Here is a 17,709-nt window from a genome sequence, read left to right on the forward strand (position 1 = left end):
AGTTTTAGCTAGCCTTTGTTCATGTAATGGTATCCATCACTACTCTTCAATCTTTCTTAGTCTTGTTCTCTTTCTAGGAGAATTTGGTCGCTCTCAAACTTACTTCTTGTCTTTTGAAGGGGTTTTGTTGAGGCCCTCCTATATATGGTATTTGAGTTATCATTATTACTTGTGACTTATATTCTTGTAAGAACTAAGTACAAATGTATTGTCCAGGACTCCACGGGTTGTATCATTTCGAAGTGAATATACTGTATCGTTCACAAGAATTAAGTTCACTGGGATTTACTTATTGGCAACCTTCCCGAATCCCACATAATCTGAAGACTTCAAGCATATTGTTATGAGTTAGATACTTCAACACATGGACCTGATGTTGTTCCTTGTTTGCCAAAATATGAGTCGCTGTGTGACTGTTAAGGATCTCAGTTTAGGTAATCATCAGAGGATGGAAGTTATTGTTTACTTCCTGATGTTGTTCCTTGTTTGCCAGGGCTCACCTCCTACACCTAGTTATCGCCTGCACCTTTAAACTGATGAATGATTTAGATGATTAGCACTCTCGGACCACTTAAGTTTGACCCCTGCACAGGTCGTATCACTAAGTATTTTCTAATGGTAGCAAGTAGTAGCACCGAGATTTGTTCACTTTCAATAAGAGCTTTTGTGAGCTTAAGGGCTACTGGTGCCTTTTTCGTTACATGTAGTTTTCTTTCTCTGATGTGAGGTTCTCACATCACATCCTCTTCATGTGTTGTGGATGGACTAAATTTCCTACAAGCATGCAAGACCAACAAACTTTTTTTTTTCCAGTAATCAATCGGTAATCAATCGGTCGTTCATCATTAAAGTGAAAATATCGGAACAATAGCAAACACTGGAGTACTGGACCATACAAGGATGGAACTCCCCATTAAAAGAAGTTGACTAGTTTACATTCAGACGCAAAAGCTTTATGAGAAAAGTCTTATACTTGGTACTCTATCAGAGCATGTTGCAAGTCCAATTCTTCTTCTTCATCATACTTGAGCTTCTTCATCAGCTTTGAGTTGTTCCCGAGCACCACTGCTTTGTTCAGCTGCAATATTTCCAAAAATGCTACTGCTATCTGCTCCTAAGGACTGTGCTTCAAAATGGCTTTGTACTCGGATCTTTCTGTACACAGCTTCAAGATGGTTCCTTAAGGTCCTTTGCAAACCGCAGCTGCTTGTTCCCTTCCTGGGTCCCTGTCATAGACACCACCAAAGATAATTTTAGACCAACAAACATTAACATGTAACACCAACTTCATTTTTCTTTTCTTCTGTAGATAACTTTAGGTAACTTGAATTTCGTTGATCAAAGAACAGTACAACATGCGGTTCACAGACTGGAAACGATACCCAAATGCTAATTGCTCCAGTAGAAAAATACTAGGGAAATCAAGACAATCCACAATCATTACATACACACTCTTGAGCTTTAGCCGTCTAAAAGTAGGATTCCCAGATCCCCAACCAAAGAGAAGCTCCTTAACATCAAGGATGATCCTTTTAAGTCATCCTCGTGCTGAAGAGCTCTTTTATTCTCGACCCTCCACAAACCCCACATAATTTCCTTTCAAATGTCACAAGCTAATTTGCCTTGGTCGTTGGATGGATGACTAAGTAATGTGATGCAGGTACATATTTATCTTGGGAAGCAAAAGCTACAGATTTATCCCCCTTCCCCACCCCTCACCACAAACACACAAAAAGGTACAGATTTATCTTGGGAAGCAAAAGCTTCAACTATGAGAAGCATAGACATACACAAGAGTGCGACTAATTCGCCTTCAGCAGTTCATGTACTATCTTTCCTTCACATCTACCTCAGACTCTTCAAATGGAATGATACACACCCTGACATCCAGAATCCTTATTGAAGCAGTTGGCAAAAGTAAGAACCATGACACACTCAAACAAAGACAATGCAACGTGAATCTCAAATTATAGAAAAAATAATCAAAAAATCAAGACATTTGACAACAAAACTTATGAATCATATACCAGTCTCACTAAAAATTATAGTAACAAGCAGAACTAAAATATCACAAATTTACGAAGTACCCAAACCAGAACAACCCTCATTTGTATTTAAGTAAGCCCTCAGAAATGAATACCTTAACCTATCAAAATTTTCCAATTTTAAAAACTAATCATCTTCCTACGTAATTTTCTTTCTTTACTCTTTCTTATTTTTGTAAAACTAGAACACCGAAAGTCCTTGGCCCATATTTTGCCAAAACCAAGCTCTGCCAACAATGCAGGGAACTTCTGCACCACTATACCAGATCTTAAGAGTCACCACCTAAAACAAGATCATAGCCCTCAACTCCTTAACAGCCAAACAGCTATTTCATTTGTTATTGTTGTTCCCCCCCCCCTCTTTTTTATTCTTTTTTTGTTTGGTGTGTTTATGTAAGCTCTCGTTTTTTATTTTTTACATAAAAAACAAGCATGGAAGCCTCAAAGGCCCCTCATGACAAAGGTCTCTCAGCAGAAATTAAAAATTTCACGCGACACTGGGCGATTGAGGGACAGTGTCCTGCGAGTTAGACATTTCAAGGAAGCTATTGTCAACTTTTGTCTGTTATGCGATACTGATGGTGAGTCTGAAAATCATACCTTGCCTTTTGTCCTTTCTCTTCATGGGTCTGGAATTCTTATTCTTTTATTGATTTATTGGGGAACTATTAGAAGTGCCCCTACTCGGTAAAAGAGTTACTAGTCTCATGGAACTCGAGGGTTCATCCAGATAGGGGATGTGGACATGTTGTACCTAGACCACGATCCTTTTGAAGTCATATGGGGTTTGGGATTAGAGAGGAATAGGAACACTTTCAAAAAGAGGCGGCATTGATGTGGGAGGTTATTAGTTATTACTTAAATTTCATTAATTAAATAGAAAACTACACCAATGGTAGAGAAAGTGGAAAAAGAGACCCACCAACCTCTTGCCAGGCAGAGTAAGACGACCCACATATACATTAATTTACAACACTCTCCTCAAATACTAATTTACTAGATATTCAAAGTCTTGAAACTTTAGCCATCTAAAAGTTAAATAAAGAGAAGCCCTCTTAACATCAAGGATGTTCTTTTGCAAGTCCCTCTCCTTGTGTTGTATACTTATATTCCTCTCCATCCATAAACCCCACAATTGCCTTTGGAATGTGGCTCGCAAGCCAATTTTCCTTAGCCATTTAGTGGATGGATAAAAAAACTACTCCCCCAAGCTTCTATGATGCTATGTGGTTGTTTAGGGGTTTCCAAAGTTTCCCAAAGGAAAGTGTACCTTTTGACAAAGCGGCATCTAATTCACTAAGAGAGAAAAAGGTGAGGGAGAAATGCACCATTACAACGGGAGGAAGCAGAGTATACAAAGAAACAAAAGAAAAATGCACTAAGTTGTGCTAGAGATAACTATTCCCCTATTTAACACAAGATTTCCCAAACAGTATTCACTCCACTCTGAATCCTCGAAATCCTACTTTTGTATTGCGACTGGTAGACCCAATAGATGGAAATACCATTAGCTAACCCCTCTTCCATAGTTTTTGGTAATAGCCCATAAAAGATGCTCTACCTCACCATATCTCCATCGCCATTTTGTCATTACTCCTTAGTATGAAAAATATACTAGGAAGAGATCCATTGTTCTGTGCCAATTAAACCTTAATTACAACCCATCCTCAACCAAGCTTCAATACCTATAACGAGAATGTTCAGGTAGATAACCAGTTCATACTTTGTTGTAGTCACTAATCACCTTATGGCATAAAAGATGCTCAACTTCACCATAACTCCATAACCACTGTTCCATTAAAAGAAAAAAAAAAAAAAAAAAAGATACCGACCTCACTTCCATAATTTGTGGTAATCACGAAAGATTTTATCTGCTACTTTCCCTGTCCTCACCCCCACCCCAAAAAACAAAAAACGTATACAGCTATCTCAAGAAGCAAGAACTTCAACTATGAGAACCAAAGCAATACATGTGAGTGTGAGAATTCATCTACCCCACAAAAACTTTTCTTCACATCTCATCTACCTTAGAACCTTCGAAAAGAACAATACACACACACAAACATCCTTAACTCTTATTCGAAGCACTTAGCCCAAATATGCACCCAGGCCATACTCAAAGTCTCAAACAAAGACATTGAAATGAATCTCACAATATTAGAAAATAAATATAAAATTAAAGACATTTGACAACAATATTCGCTATCAGACTTATTATGAAGATCCAATTTTTCAGTCATCATTTATGGTTCTAAAGGTCCTAAACGCATTTTCTACTCTCACTAATAAGTACACCAAAATAAAGATTTAATATATAACAAATTCACAAAGCAGCTAAACCAGAACAATATTTCATTCAAATGTAAGTAAACAATAAGAAAATGAATACCTTAACGCATCGACATCTTCCAATTTAAAGACTACTCATCTTCACCACTTTCATCACTAAAATAAACAATCTTCTTCTTCTTCACTTTGTTTTCCTTATTCTTCAATACCCTCTCACTTTCTATCATCATCCCTTCATCAACCCCTCTTGTATCAACAATAGAACTCCATCTCTCATCATCAAAAAGCCCCTCATCCCCATCCCCACCCTCAAATCCTTCCTCATCCTCCTCCTCCGCACCACGCAATCGCCCAACGCCACTTCCTTCACCCCCATTTCCACCACTTCTCCGAACCCTTTTCGGCACGGGTCTCTCCCTAGGCCCAAGCATATTCCTAGGACACTCATAACTCAAATGCCCATCTTCCCCACACTCATAACATTTACTCTTATCTTTATAAACCTTCCTTCTAATAAACTCCGCTGCCCGACCGTTATCCGTAGCTATCGACACTCTCAAACTCCTCTTATTCAATACCTTCCCTTCCATTCCTTTCACAGCTTTCACTGCATCTTCTTTAGACACATAAAGAACAAAAGCCACCCCACGACTACGTCTCGTTTTACGGTCTTTAAGTATAGTTACTTTGGCTACTTTTCCAAACGTGGAGAAGATTGTGAATAAGTCTGAGTTTGTTAATGTGTAGTCTAGATTGCTTACGTACACTGTTGACTTTGATGGGGCTAGTTTTCCACTGCCAAGGTTGGATTTTGAGGATGAGGATGTTGGGTTTATGGAGGGGTAGCGATGGTATAATGTTTCGTCTTCTTCTTCACTGTCGTACTTCTCAGGCTTCACCATTTTTTTTTCTCCCTCTGTTTTTTTGGGGTGATGCATAAATAGTTTGGCTTTTATTTATTTTACGGCCCTTTTAAAGCTACCCTATTTTGTAATGCGTCCTTAAAGTCTCTAAATCAGCCTCACCCAAAGATTTTACCAACTTTGTTAATTGGCACTACTTCTGCATTTGAATATCATATTAGAAACTTTGTTTCCATTTGCTAGAACAATTAATGCCACATTTAATTATCAAGGAGTAACTCTAGTCTCTAGATGACAAATCACCTGAAGAAGTAACTGAGAGGACACCTTTTTTTAATCACTCACAAGGACTGGCTAACTGAAAGGTCAAGTATACCCTTGACGCGAAATTAAAAACGGCTTGGGTAGATGAAATGTCAAGTATACTCCTAGTACGAAATAATAAACGGCCCGGCCCAACCGGAATGACCCGGTGTATATAGTATGAACTATGATTGTTTATACCTATTTGGGATATGAACAATCATTGTTCATACATTAACATATTATTCATACATTAACATGAGCTATGAACACTCTATGAACACTCATTGTTCATATAAACAATCATTGTTGATTGTTTATACATATTTGGGGTATGAGCAATCACTGTTCATACCTCAACATAATGTATCATCAGTAAAAACACATATTGGAGTATGAACAATCATTGTTTATACCTTAACATGAGCTATGAACAATTATTGTTCATATCTATTTGATTGTTCATACCTCAACATAATGTATGATCAATAAGAACATTTATTGGAGTATGAACAATCATTGTTCATACCTATTTGGGGTATAAACAATCATTATCCATACATCAATATGAGTTATGGACAATTATTGTTCATACCCATTTTGGGTATGAACAATCAATGTTCATATCTAATTAAACATCATATGAACAATTATTGTTCATACTTATTTTAGATATGAACATTGATTGTTCATGCCTATTTGGGATAATTGTTCATACATCAACATGAGCTATGAACAATCATTGTTCATACCTATTTGGGGTATGAATAATCATTGTTTATACATCAACATGAGCTATGAAAAATCAATATTCATATAAACAATTATTGTGCATACCTATTTGGGGTATGAACAATTAATGTTCATACCTAAACATAATGTATGATCAATAAGAACACTTATTGGAGTATGAACAATCATTATTCATACCTATTTGGAGTATGAACAATCATTATTCATATATGAAAAATAATTATTGTTCATACTTATTTGGGATATGAACAATCAATATTTGTTTCGACCCCCACATACGTGGCAAACGTCCATTATTAGGGGTCTCCATTTTATTCGTTTAATCAACAGGGCTAAAACCCAATTTGCAATACCATGGATCAATGTACAGGCCCATTAACTCATGTGTCTAAGGCTGAACCTTAGCCACATGGCTTGCCACTAATGTACGTTAATTTATGTCCAGATTTGTTTCTTATCAAAGGGATAATTATCAGTTGAGAGTTATATTCTATCACAATTACTCAAGCTACAAGATTACTTGAGCTACAAGGACTCTCCACTCTACCTATATAAATACCAAACTATTTTTCATAAGGAACTACGTTGAAACTTGATCCCTATAGAATAGATCTTGGGTACGTAGGCAGCCATTATCTTGGTTCAGTTTCATCTCCCCCAACATCAAATTCCTCTGTTTCTTAGTGCGTTCTTTACCATTGCTCTCGTTGTGTTGAACTAGTTTATTGCAGAAACATAATTGGCGCAGTCTGTGGGGTTTTTAGAATTCATTATCACGTGAAACAATCAAGATGGTAAGCACAAGAAGCATACCAAATAGTCAACATATTTCTCCTGCTAATAGGAATCGCAATCCTCGAAATTCAAATCGGCCAATGCAAGAACCGTTGAACAATCGAGTTGCTCCTAGTGGTAGGATCAATTCTCAACATCCAACTGTAGCAGCGCCACCGCCACCGCAAAAGGCAGTACAAGCGCCGCCACCACCACTAACAGTCTTGCAACAAGAAAACCGACAAGTTAGTAATCCTCCATGCGGTCCGCCGTCTGTCCATGTTGATCTTTCAGTTGACATGGATATGGACGTGGACATTACTCTCACACCAACTAACGGAAAATGTGATAGTAACAACCAATAATACGGTTGAGCGTGAGTTACGACGAGTCAAAATTTAAAATATGAACTTGAGAAGGAAGCTGGCAAAGAGGCAAAGGCTGGTGGACGATGCTGCAAATTCAACAACATCAAGGCGACCATGAAGGGACGCAGGCCATTCCAATGTATGGGACCGTCTTGAAAATCCACTTCATCGTCCTCAGCAACATGTTATTTCTCAAGCACAATCAACCAGTGCACGCTCTAAGAGTAATGACCCTATTACCCGTACTTATGGGGAGAATCGGATTGGCAGGGATAACTACTGCCCTAGACATGTTCGATCTCAAAGGGAAGATTTACCTATGAGAAGCAATTTCAGGGAAGACCGCCATCCGAGATATGTCCGACATGACTGGGAAGGCGGGCATCCCAGACAAGAGCAACAAAACATGGAGAATCGGTAAATTATACCGACCACCCGGCCAAGGGTGACTACCGGCCTAGATAGGCTGGTTACAGGGATAGACAAAGACAATCACCGGTCGGAGTTGATCGTATGTACCGCCAAAGATCTCTAACTCCAATAATAGATAATGGAAGGTATCCTTATCCACATGGGTACGACCGAGGGGCATCCAGTTGTTCGAGCCAATACTTTAAATCTAACAGAATAATAGTTGAAAGAGTTGATTGCAAAAGAACTTAACGATAGAGAGTCAAGGGATGTAAGAATGAAAAACTTGATAGTCAATGATGGCGTACTTGATAAGTTTTTGCTCGACATTCAGGAAGCTTACCACCATCCCGACTTCAAACAACCCGATTTTGAACTTCATGATGAGTCGGAAGGAGATCCTGGCTTGCATGTTCTATCATTCAAAATAAGTTGGTGTTATGGGGTGGAGATGGTCCGCTCATGTGTAAGCTCTTTCCATTAACTCTAAAAGGAGAAGCATTACGCTGGTTTAGTGAGTTGCCTTCAAGATCAATTCACCAATACAATGAACTAGAAAATCAGTTTGTTAATCATTTTCGCCACAATTGCAAGACGCCAAAGGATGTCGACTCACTATTCTGAACATCAAGCAACAATGTGACAAAAAGTTATGTACTTTTGTTACTGGGTTCCGAAAGGCAGCAGGAGATGTTCTAGAAGTTTCTGATAGGATGCTTCTTTTCGCCTTTAAAGAAGCATTATATTATGAAAGAGACAGAAATTTGAATTTCATTGTAAGGAATCTTTACCACTCTCTAATTAAAGATATCCCTAAAACTCGGTATGATCTGTATGTTAGGGCTGAACAACATATATGTATCGAGGAGAACCTATCGGCGAAAGCAGCAAGAGACAAAGATATTCGGAGTAAATATTTTTCTCGACAAAGAAGAATTCTAAGCCGGGCAAGGATACCAAATCAATAACATAACGATGGAAAGAATGACAATCAGAAGCAAGTCAATTTCAATCGTGATGGAAAGACTCTACCTGAGCTAAAACTGACCCCGCTCAATGCCAAGTACTCTGTTATATATGAGAAGTTGAAAAGTGGGAATCTTCTTTCCCCACCTTATCTATTTTCAGAAGATACCAAAGGTACAAGGGACAAATCCTTGAGGTGTAAATTCCATAATGACTATGGCCATGAGACAGAACTTTGTTGCTCTCTCCGGGGTCGAATTCAGAAATTAGTAGAGAAAGGACTTTTAAACGAATATCTTACTAAAAACTCTCAACAGGCAGTTGCTGCAACTTATGAGCATTCATTCAGGACTATGTGAACACCACTCCCAGGGGCGAAGTCTCGCTCACATAGCAATGACCCAATGGTATTGGTGGTCGTACATGCCAAAGGATGTTAAGCGTTTGTCCAAGAAGTGTATTCCTTGTCAAAAATATGATATGTGATATGGGTCAAACTTTCCATGATGAAGCGTCATCCAATCCATAAACCTTGGTCATTTGCAAAATGGGGCCTTGACATTGTTGGTTTATTTCCGACAGCCCCGGCAGTGTTCGTTCTTGCTCGTTGCAACAAATTATTTTACTAAGGGAGAGAACAAAATAGACAAGTTGAACGAAAAATTGGACAAAAATTTGTTCGTCTGTTTCCAATTCAATAGTTTATTTTCCTTTATTATCTTTGCACTTTTCAAGATTTGGTGCTCAATAAAGTCTTTCTTTCACTTCAGTTCTAATGGTATCATTTTGTTTCCATTGCAATATTATTATCGCTACGACAAAATCTGACGAAGTTACCACGTTTAGCTTCGTCAATCTAAGTTTGAACGCTTTTACGCTCGCTTAGTTCGTTACTATCGCTACAAAAAAACCTGACGAAGTTACCACATTTAGCTTCGTCAATCTAAGTTTGAACGTTTTTACTCTCTCTTAGTTCATTACTATCGCTACGACAAAATCTGACGAAGTTACCGCGTTTAGCTTCGTCAGTCTAAGTTTGAACGCTTTTACGCTCGCTTAGTTCGTTACTATCGCCATTAAAAAACCTCGACGGTTACCACGCTTAGCCGTCGGTCCTAAGTTTGAACGCTTTTACGCCGCTTTTAGTTCGTTATTATCGCTACAAACAAAATCGACGGTTACCGCGTTTAGCTTCGTCAGTCTAAGTTTGAACGCTTTTATGCTCGCTTAGTTCGTTACTATCGCTACGACAAAATCTGGCGAAGTTACCACATGTAGCTTCGTCAGTCTAAATTTGAACGCTTTTTACGCTCGCTTCGTCTGTTACTATCGCTACGACAAAATCTAACGAACTTACCACGTTTAGCTTCGTCAGTCTAAGTTTGAACATTTTTACGCTCGCTTAGTCCGTTACTATCACTACGACAATATCCGACTAAGTCACCGCGTTTCGTTTTGTCAGTCGAAGTTTGAACGTTTGCTTAGTCTAATTTTGCCGAGTTAAGTTAGTATTAGGGGAGTTTTTCTCTACATGGGGGCGTCTCGTTCTATTTCATTTCAACTACATAAATCAACAACATTGTCAGTTTTCTGCAAGTATGTTATCTGTCACAACAACAATATTCAATAGGAAACCCATACTTTATTTTTATTTTTCATCAAAAGAAGTTTTAGCTCTATGGTATTACATTCACACAATTACCTAATTAATTGTCTCTGTCAATTGTCTTACGGTTGCTCGATTAAATCTTCATTTTCTTCTTCGAAATCTGCATTCGTTTCGCTTAGCACTTTCGGTTAACTATCTTCCGCATTCATTATTTTTTATAAGGCATTGCGCCGCTCTTTCTCAATGAAACTTTCTGTCAGCTCCATTATTTTATTTTTTTCTAAGGCATTGTGCAGATATTTCTAAGAGACACTTTTCGTCGATTTTTCTGAGCGAAAATTTTCTCCGACTTATTTATTTCTTCTACGGCATTGCGGCGCGATCACCCTAAGCAAAACCTTTCTTCAGCTTCTTTATTTTTTCTAAGGCATTGAGATCTTTTCAATCGAAATTTTTTGTCAATATCTTTTGCTCGTAATTCCTCCGTTTCAACCTGCGACAAAAATACAAATCTTTTTATCAGTCTTTCAAACTTAACCAAAGTTTTAAAATAACTAATAAAACATACTAACATACCTGTTTAATGCTGTTGACAATCATTGACTCCGCTTAAAGTATTTTTCGAGTTCATCCACGGTGAACAACACTTTTTCTTTAGTCATTGCTTTTCGAATAGTCACCCCGACACTCTATCATTCTTTCCTTTACAATCCGGTTTTTTTTATTTTTCTCGCTCGCGCGCAAGCCCCTTTTTTCTAAGGCATTGTGCCTATCTTTCTACGAGAAATTTTTCGAGCAAATTTTTTTTGACAACTTCATTATTTTTTCTAAGGCATTCTGCCGATCTTTCTACGAGAAATTTTCCGAGCGACGATTTTTGAGAGTTTCATTATTTTTTCGAAGGCATTGTGCCGATCATTCTACAAGAAATTTTCTGAGCAACATTTTTTGACAGTTTCGTTATTTTTTATAAGGTATTGAGCCGATTTTTCCGAGCGAGTTGTAAATTTCCGACATCTTCATTCTTTTTTCTAAGGCATTGAGCCGATCTTTCCAAGTTAAACTTTCTGACAGCGCCATTATTTTCTTTAAGGCATTGAGCTGATCTTTCTCAATGAAATTTCTTTTAGCTTCTTTCATTCTTCTACGACATTAATTGACACATTGTTGCGCACAACTTTTCTCCGTCGACTCTTTGTGCATATATTTTGCTCGAACTACCGCCGTTTCTCCGTGCAGCAAAAATATGCATTACGTTAACTTTCTGAGTGAAAACTTTCTTCAGCTTCTTTATTTTTTCTACGGCATTGTGATCTTTCCACTCGAAACTTTTCGTCAATATCTTTTGCTGGTAATTCCGACGTTTCAACCTGTGACGAAAATATAAATATTTTCATTAGTCTTTTAGACTTAACCAAAATTTGAAGCTAACTGATAAAAAAATACTAACATACTTGTTTCATGTTGTAAAAATTTTAACACCGCTTTGTCATATTCTCCGAACTTTTCTTCGTCTTCTTCGGCAGCCCAAAATAACTCAATAATTGCGCAATTTCTTTGCTCAACGGAATTGCACTCCCGCAACTTAATTGTGAGTAATCCATTACTACTTAATCTTCTTCGACTTTCGTTTCAAATTCATACACTTCGTCCATCTCAAATATCTTGAGTACTAATATTTTCTGTAGTTCTTTAAGTGACCGTCGCCACGGCTTCGTGTATTCGTTGTATTTGTCACCTGCTTTCCACCTCACCAAGTCTACGATCGTCATCAAGTTTTCTTTTTCTTGATTATCTTTCGCCCGTATAATACGGTCGTTTCTACCGGTTTCACTGGGCCAAATTAAAGAAGCGCAGGTATGGTGCCCCTCGCAGTGCACGGTATCATGTTTTGTTGGAATCAGTTCGAATAAAGGCGCCATCATCGCCCACCACAGTAGCTCATGAAGGACTTCGCTCCGAACACCAACAATTTTCTTTTTTGTCATCTCCACATATTCATGTAGAGGAATTCCTTAAGAAGAAAATAATTAGTGAGGATGGGTGGAGCAGCAGTGACGAGTGAATGGCACTAAAGACCACAAAACCCGAAAAACCCAATCGTGTTTTTCGTTGTTACGATTGGTACTATTGTTGCTGGTCACATTAAAATGGAACTCTTCGCCAATATTGCTCCCAAAACCGCTGAAAATTTCAGGCAGTTCTGTACTGGTGAACACAGAAAAGGGGTGACACCAGTTGGGTTTCTTCAGTTGGGATGAAGAAGATGAGAAGAAGAGTTACCTGAAAACCAGAGGACCGTAAAAATAAACAAACACAATACTAACCTTTTTTCGTCTTCAAAACCAACGACGGCACAGTACGGAAACTCGATGATCCCTGTCACAATGGCGTAGTAGTTTTGGTAAAATGGTGGTATTTATTGGTTTTGGTAGGGGTGCAGATGGATAGCCGAATATCCGAATCCAATTCGTATTCGTATTCGAAATATAGGATATTATCCGAAATTTTCGGATATCGGATTCGGATTCAGATAAATTTTCACATCCGAACAGATTTCGATACAGATTCTGGTACTATCCGTCAGATAATATCCGAATATGATTTAATTAATATAAATATATTATTATATTAAAACTATAAAATATAAATACAAATTTAATTTAGTTTAGGGTTTTTTTTCTTTCTCAAACCTAATCTCAACGCCGCAACCCACAACCCGCAACCCTCACTCCTCTTCTCAAATCTCAAATTCTCAACGCACCACCAGCCACCACCGCTCCTCTTCTTCTTCCTCAAAGCACCACCACCACGCAAAGGTATGTCAAATTCTCAAATCTTCTTTCTTTTTAAAACAACATTCGTCTGTGTCTTTGCTACACTCGTGTACACGTGGTTATTCATCGTCAAGTACCACCTCTCAAAGACTCAAAGTGTAACAAATAATATAAAAACGATTCATCACTTGTCAGGTTTTGAATTCTAAAAAGGCGTCTGGCTCTTAAGCTTGTCTAAGCATGCTTAGTGAATAGAAGATGTAAATGAACTATTGGGGAATGAGTGGTTAGAATCTAAGTTGAATGCTTAAAAAACAAGGTTTTAATTATCAACTAATAAAAAACAACCTTCTAACTTCTAAGTTTGAATGCTGATACTGTATCATCTCTATTGTTCCTTTAAAAGCTTCATGAATCTTTTGCGTTAATATCATCTCTACTAAAATGAAGAAAAGTTTAAAGTTACCCTTCTATTTATGAAGTTTGACAAGTTGTTCTGTCACTCTCTGTTTTGTTGTTTTTGGTGTTTTGAGGTGTTGACGTGTTGTGAATGAAGTGGTGTGTTTTGAATCCAAGTGTTAGATTTGTTGTTGGGTTTTGAAGTGGTGTTTATTTTTTGAAGTGTTCGAAGTGTTCAGAAGTTCAAACGGCCACATGAATTCAAATCAAACGCTTACTTTATCACTTTGAGTGTGTAATATGGTTGGTTTAGTTGGACGTTGGAATTTTTGTTTATTTTTTCCTAATTTTTAACTGAGCAGTGAAGTAGTGAATGCCACAGTATCATTTGGAGTCACGAAAATTGGATAAATTTTTTGAATTTTTTGAATTTTTGAATTTTGAAGAATCTAGAAGTGTTGTCTGTCAGTCTGTGTCTTTAATATTGACTCTATTTATTGTATTATGTAGGTGGAAATGGCTACCCCAACCCCAAGCAGTGCTGTATCAGCTCCTTCACCTAGTGGTAGTGTGAGCCATACGCCTATCAACGAGCCTATGCCTATTGATGCCGCTACTGCTGCTGCTAGTATATCGTCGGATGAAGAAATAGCTCCTGCTGAAAGTGCTGATCCATTGAAAGGTAAACGTTCAAAAGTGTGGCTAGAGTTTGAAATTAAAAAATTAGGAGATGGAACCTCTAAAGCTTATTGTAAACATTGCAAAAAGAGTTTTGATCCTAGTAGTAAGTTGGGTACTACACATTTGAGAAATCATTTGAAAGCTTGCAAGATAAAGAAACATTCTACTACGGGTCAAAAGCTTCCAAAATTAGCAAGTTGGAAATATGACGCACGTACAAGTAAACTTGATTTTGCACGCATGGTTGCTAAGCAGATTGCCCTTTTCTTATGGCTGAGCATGAATACTTTAGAGTTTTCATAAATGGTATTTGTCCTATGTTCAAATGGGTCTCAAGAACCACTGTTCGAGAGGATGTCATTCAACTTTACAATGATTTAAGAACTGAGTTACAAGATTTTTTTGATAGGCTGCCTTCAAAAGTTAGTTTTACAACTGATATGTGGACCCCTGACTATCAAAATATTGGTTATTGTTGTGTTACTTGTCATTATATTGAGGATGAGTGGGTGTTGCGAAAAAAAATCATTGCTTATCTTACTGTCCCTACGCCACATAGTGGTGTTGTTCTTAGTGAGGTTATCAAGGCTCAAGCGTTGGCATGGAATGTTGATAGAAAGTTATTTGTCATAACCGTTGATAATGCTTCTAACAATAATACTATGGTAGTGGAGCTCAAGGATTGGCTTAAGAGGAAAGGGGTTTTATGTCTTGATGGTAGTTTGTTTCATATAATATGTAGTGCCCATATTTTAAATCTTATTGTGCAAGATGGATTGAATGTAATTGCTCCTTTTATTGTTAAGATTCGAGAGAGTGCTAGGTATGGCAAGAATTCTCAGAGTAGGCATGAAAAGTTTTTGAATGCATTAACTCAGACAAGGTTAACTGGGAAAGGGGTTTCTATGGATGTTCCTACAAGATGGAACTCTACTTATGACATGCTCTGTAGTGCCATCCGAGTGCGTAGAGCCTTCGAGCGCTTGGCAGAGTTAGCTTCCGACTATAAGCATTTACCTTCTCCTGAAGAGTGGGAAATGGGAACTAAAATTTGTGAGTGTTTGAAAGTTGTCAATGATGTTACACTTCATTTCTCCGGTGTCCAATACCCAACTGCAAATTTGCATTTTAAATATGTTTGTGATATTCATCATGATATTCTTGAGTGGTTAGATTCTGATTTTTATTATATCCGTGATATGGCAAAGGCTATGAAAGAAAATTTTGATAAATATTGGAGTGAATGTAATTTATTGATGAGTTTTGGTGTTATACTTGATCCTTGCTATAAGATGGAGTTTATTGAGTATGTCTTTACTATGATTTATGGTAAGGAGTTTATACAAGAAAAAGATGTGAAAAATTCTTTGAATGAGTTGTACACCATGTATGCAATGTCCGATTCTTCTATGGTTGATGTCGGATCATCTTCTAGTCTGTTGAATTCATTTTCTGGTGACCAAGGGAGTTCTAAGATGGATGAAGGTTTCCAAAATTTCACGAAACAACGTTCGAAAAGTTCAAAAGTTTCGAAAACAGAGTTGGAGAAGTATCTAGAAGAAGATTTATTCCCATTTGATGCTAATGGAAAAGGTTGTGACATATTGGTTTGGTGGAAAAACAATGGTCCGAAGTTTCCTATATTAGCAAGGATGGCACGTGACATTCTAGCAGTTCCTGTGTCGAGTGTTGCTTCAGAATCTGCATTTAGTTCCGGTGGTAGAATAATTATCGACTCTCGTTCATCATTGGGTGTTGATTCTATGGAGGCGTTGGTATGTATGAAGGATTGGTTGCCTAAACTTAATGGTAACTTCCTTCTCTTGAACTTTATTTAAGAATATATATATATTCAAGAATTACATCATGTCTAACTTTCTTTATATCTTAATTCATTTATGCATTAGTGCCGATTGTTGTTGGCTTGGATGCTTGGCTTGTGATAGAACAACTTTTAGTCTCGACACTATGAAACAAGGTAAGAATAAGACTAGTAAGGTTAATTTATATCTTGTCTACCCTTTTAAGTAATTAGTGATACATATGTTTCTTTATGTTTTCATGAAGTATTTAATTATTTATTTTCAAATATAATCTCTAAATGAGTTGGTTGTGATTTTACCTCTATGCAGGTGTTAATGAGTTAATTGATTGGAACCGTTTTGGTTGCGAAAAGTGTTGTATGGGCAAGGGCCAAATTTCTATGTTTATGTAATAGAGATGATCTCTAGTTTGTAATAGATTTCTATGTTTGTAATAGGTTATGAGTGTATTTTCTTAAGTTAGAAGTATTTTCTTAATTAAGAGGTTGAACTGTTGAAGTTTGTTTAACAGGTTGATTTTGTGAATGAACTTAATGAAGCATGAACTGATGAACTACTATGTTAATGTTAATTTAGTGTTTAATAAGTTGATTTTGATGAATAAGGTGCTGCATCTTTTAACAGGTTAATTTAGAACATGATTTGGACTGTAGTATTGTACCAGGTGATAAGGTCCATGAAATCATGAAAGCCCATCACGAAATCATGAAAGCCCATGTTTAGTGATCGGATCGGATATTATCCGATATCCGAATCGGATATCGGATTCGGATATTATTTTATACATCCGGTCCGATTCGGATTCGGATTCGGATGTGAGTGATAAATTTCGGATTCGGATTCGGATGTAGGCATATCCGAATCCGAAACTATCCGTCTGCAGCCCTAGGTTTTGGTTAGTGTTTTTATCACGTTCATTCTGTTTATCTAGTCTTTCCCTTTCCCGATCTTGCGCTGGTCCGGTATCTCAGTCCTAATATAATTCTACCATCCAAACCGACTTAAGGTGGGAGACTCGATTATAATCCTTATCCAATCCCGATTTATTTTTGGAGTCCTAGTTTTCTATGATGTTTTCAGGTATGCACATCTTCTAGTTATGTAAGGATACCAGGAATTGCTCACATGCAAACATAATTATTAGTTGCATGGATATACTTTTCACTTCCTCATTCTGTTTCGTACTACCTGATATGTATTAATGTTTTATTCCCTACAATTCCATATGTGCAATTTTCGCACTCCACGTCAATTTTTGCTATTCATCAGTTTATATTTCTTTATGCCCACCTCTCACGTTACCCGTATTAATATTTCGGAACAAATTTTTGACTCTTGTACATTTTTCAAATTCCAATTATTAGTGTTTAACTTCCTTTTATTACTATTATTATTATACTGCCCCTACGTTAAGTTTAATTTCAACGGTCTAATCCTAGTATCGCTATTCCGCTGGCACGCCGTCAAAATCAACTTTCATATTGTTGCGTAATGCGTTCGGTACATTTTCGACAATCAATTTCTTTTGAAATTTTTTCTGTGCATCTTTAATTTTTTCAGTGTATTTTTCAGCCATTTTTTAACTATATTGCGTCCTGTATACGTTAGTTTGATATTCTTTCGTTTCCGATAGTTCACGACTTTTTCC

The 17,709-nt window shown here is 37.3% G+C and overlaps 2 protein-coding genes across 2 annotated transcripts; one reads left to right on the forward strand and one right to left on the reverse strand.

Annotated features, from left to right (window-relative positions):
• Positions 1 to 787: 787 nt before the first annotated feature.
• U11/U12-31K (RNA recognition motif and CCHC-type zinc finger domains containing protein) lies at positions 788 to 5,271 on the reverse strand. The gene is made up of 2 exons (XM_086580631.1): positions 4,435 to 5,271; positions 788 to 1,226 (listed from the first exon to the last, which is right to left on the reverse strand). Exon 1 carries the CDS (start codon positions 5,234 to 5,236, stop codon positions 4,466 to 4,468), a length of 771 nt encoding a protein of 256 aa, XP_086436757.1. The 5' UTR covers positions 5,237 to 5,271; the 3' UTR covers positions 788 to 1,226; positions 4,435 to 4,465.
• Positions 5,272 to 15,437: 10,166 nt separating this feature from the next.
• On the forward strand, positions 15,438 to 16,784 carry LOC147482373 (zinc finger BED domain-containing protein RICESLEEPER 2-like). The gene is made up of 2 exons (XM_086579298.1): positions 15,438 to 16,013; positions 16,686 to 16,784. The coding sequence occupies exons 1-2, from the start codon at positions 15,438 to 15,440 to the stop codon at positions 16,782 to 16,784; spliced, it is 675 nt and encodes a 224-aa protein (XP_086435424.1).
• The last annotated feature ends 925 nt before the right edge of the window (positions 16,785 to 17,709 follow it).

Source organism: Coptis chinensis, chromosome 8, assembly GCF_015680905.1.
Source record: "Coptis chinensis isolate HL-2020 chromosome 8, ASM1568090v1, whole genome shotgun sequence".
Classification (NCBI taxonomy): Eukaryota; Viridiplantae; Streptophyta; class Magnoliopsida; order Ranunculales; family Ranunculaceae; genus Coptis; species Coptis chinensis.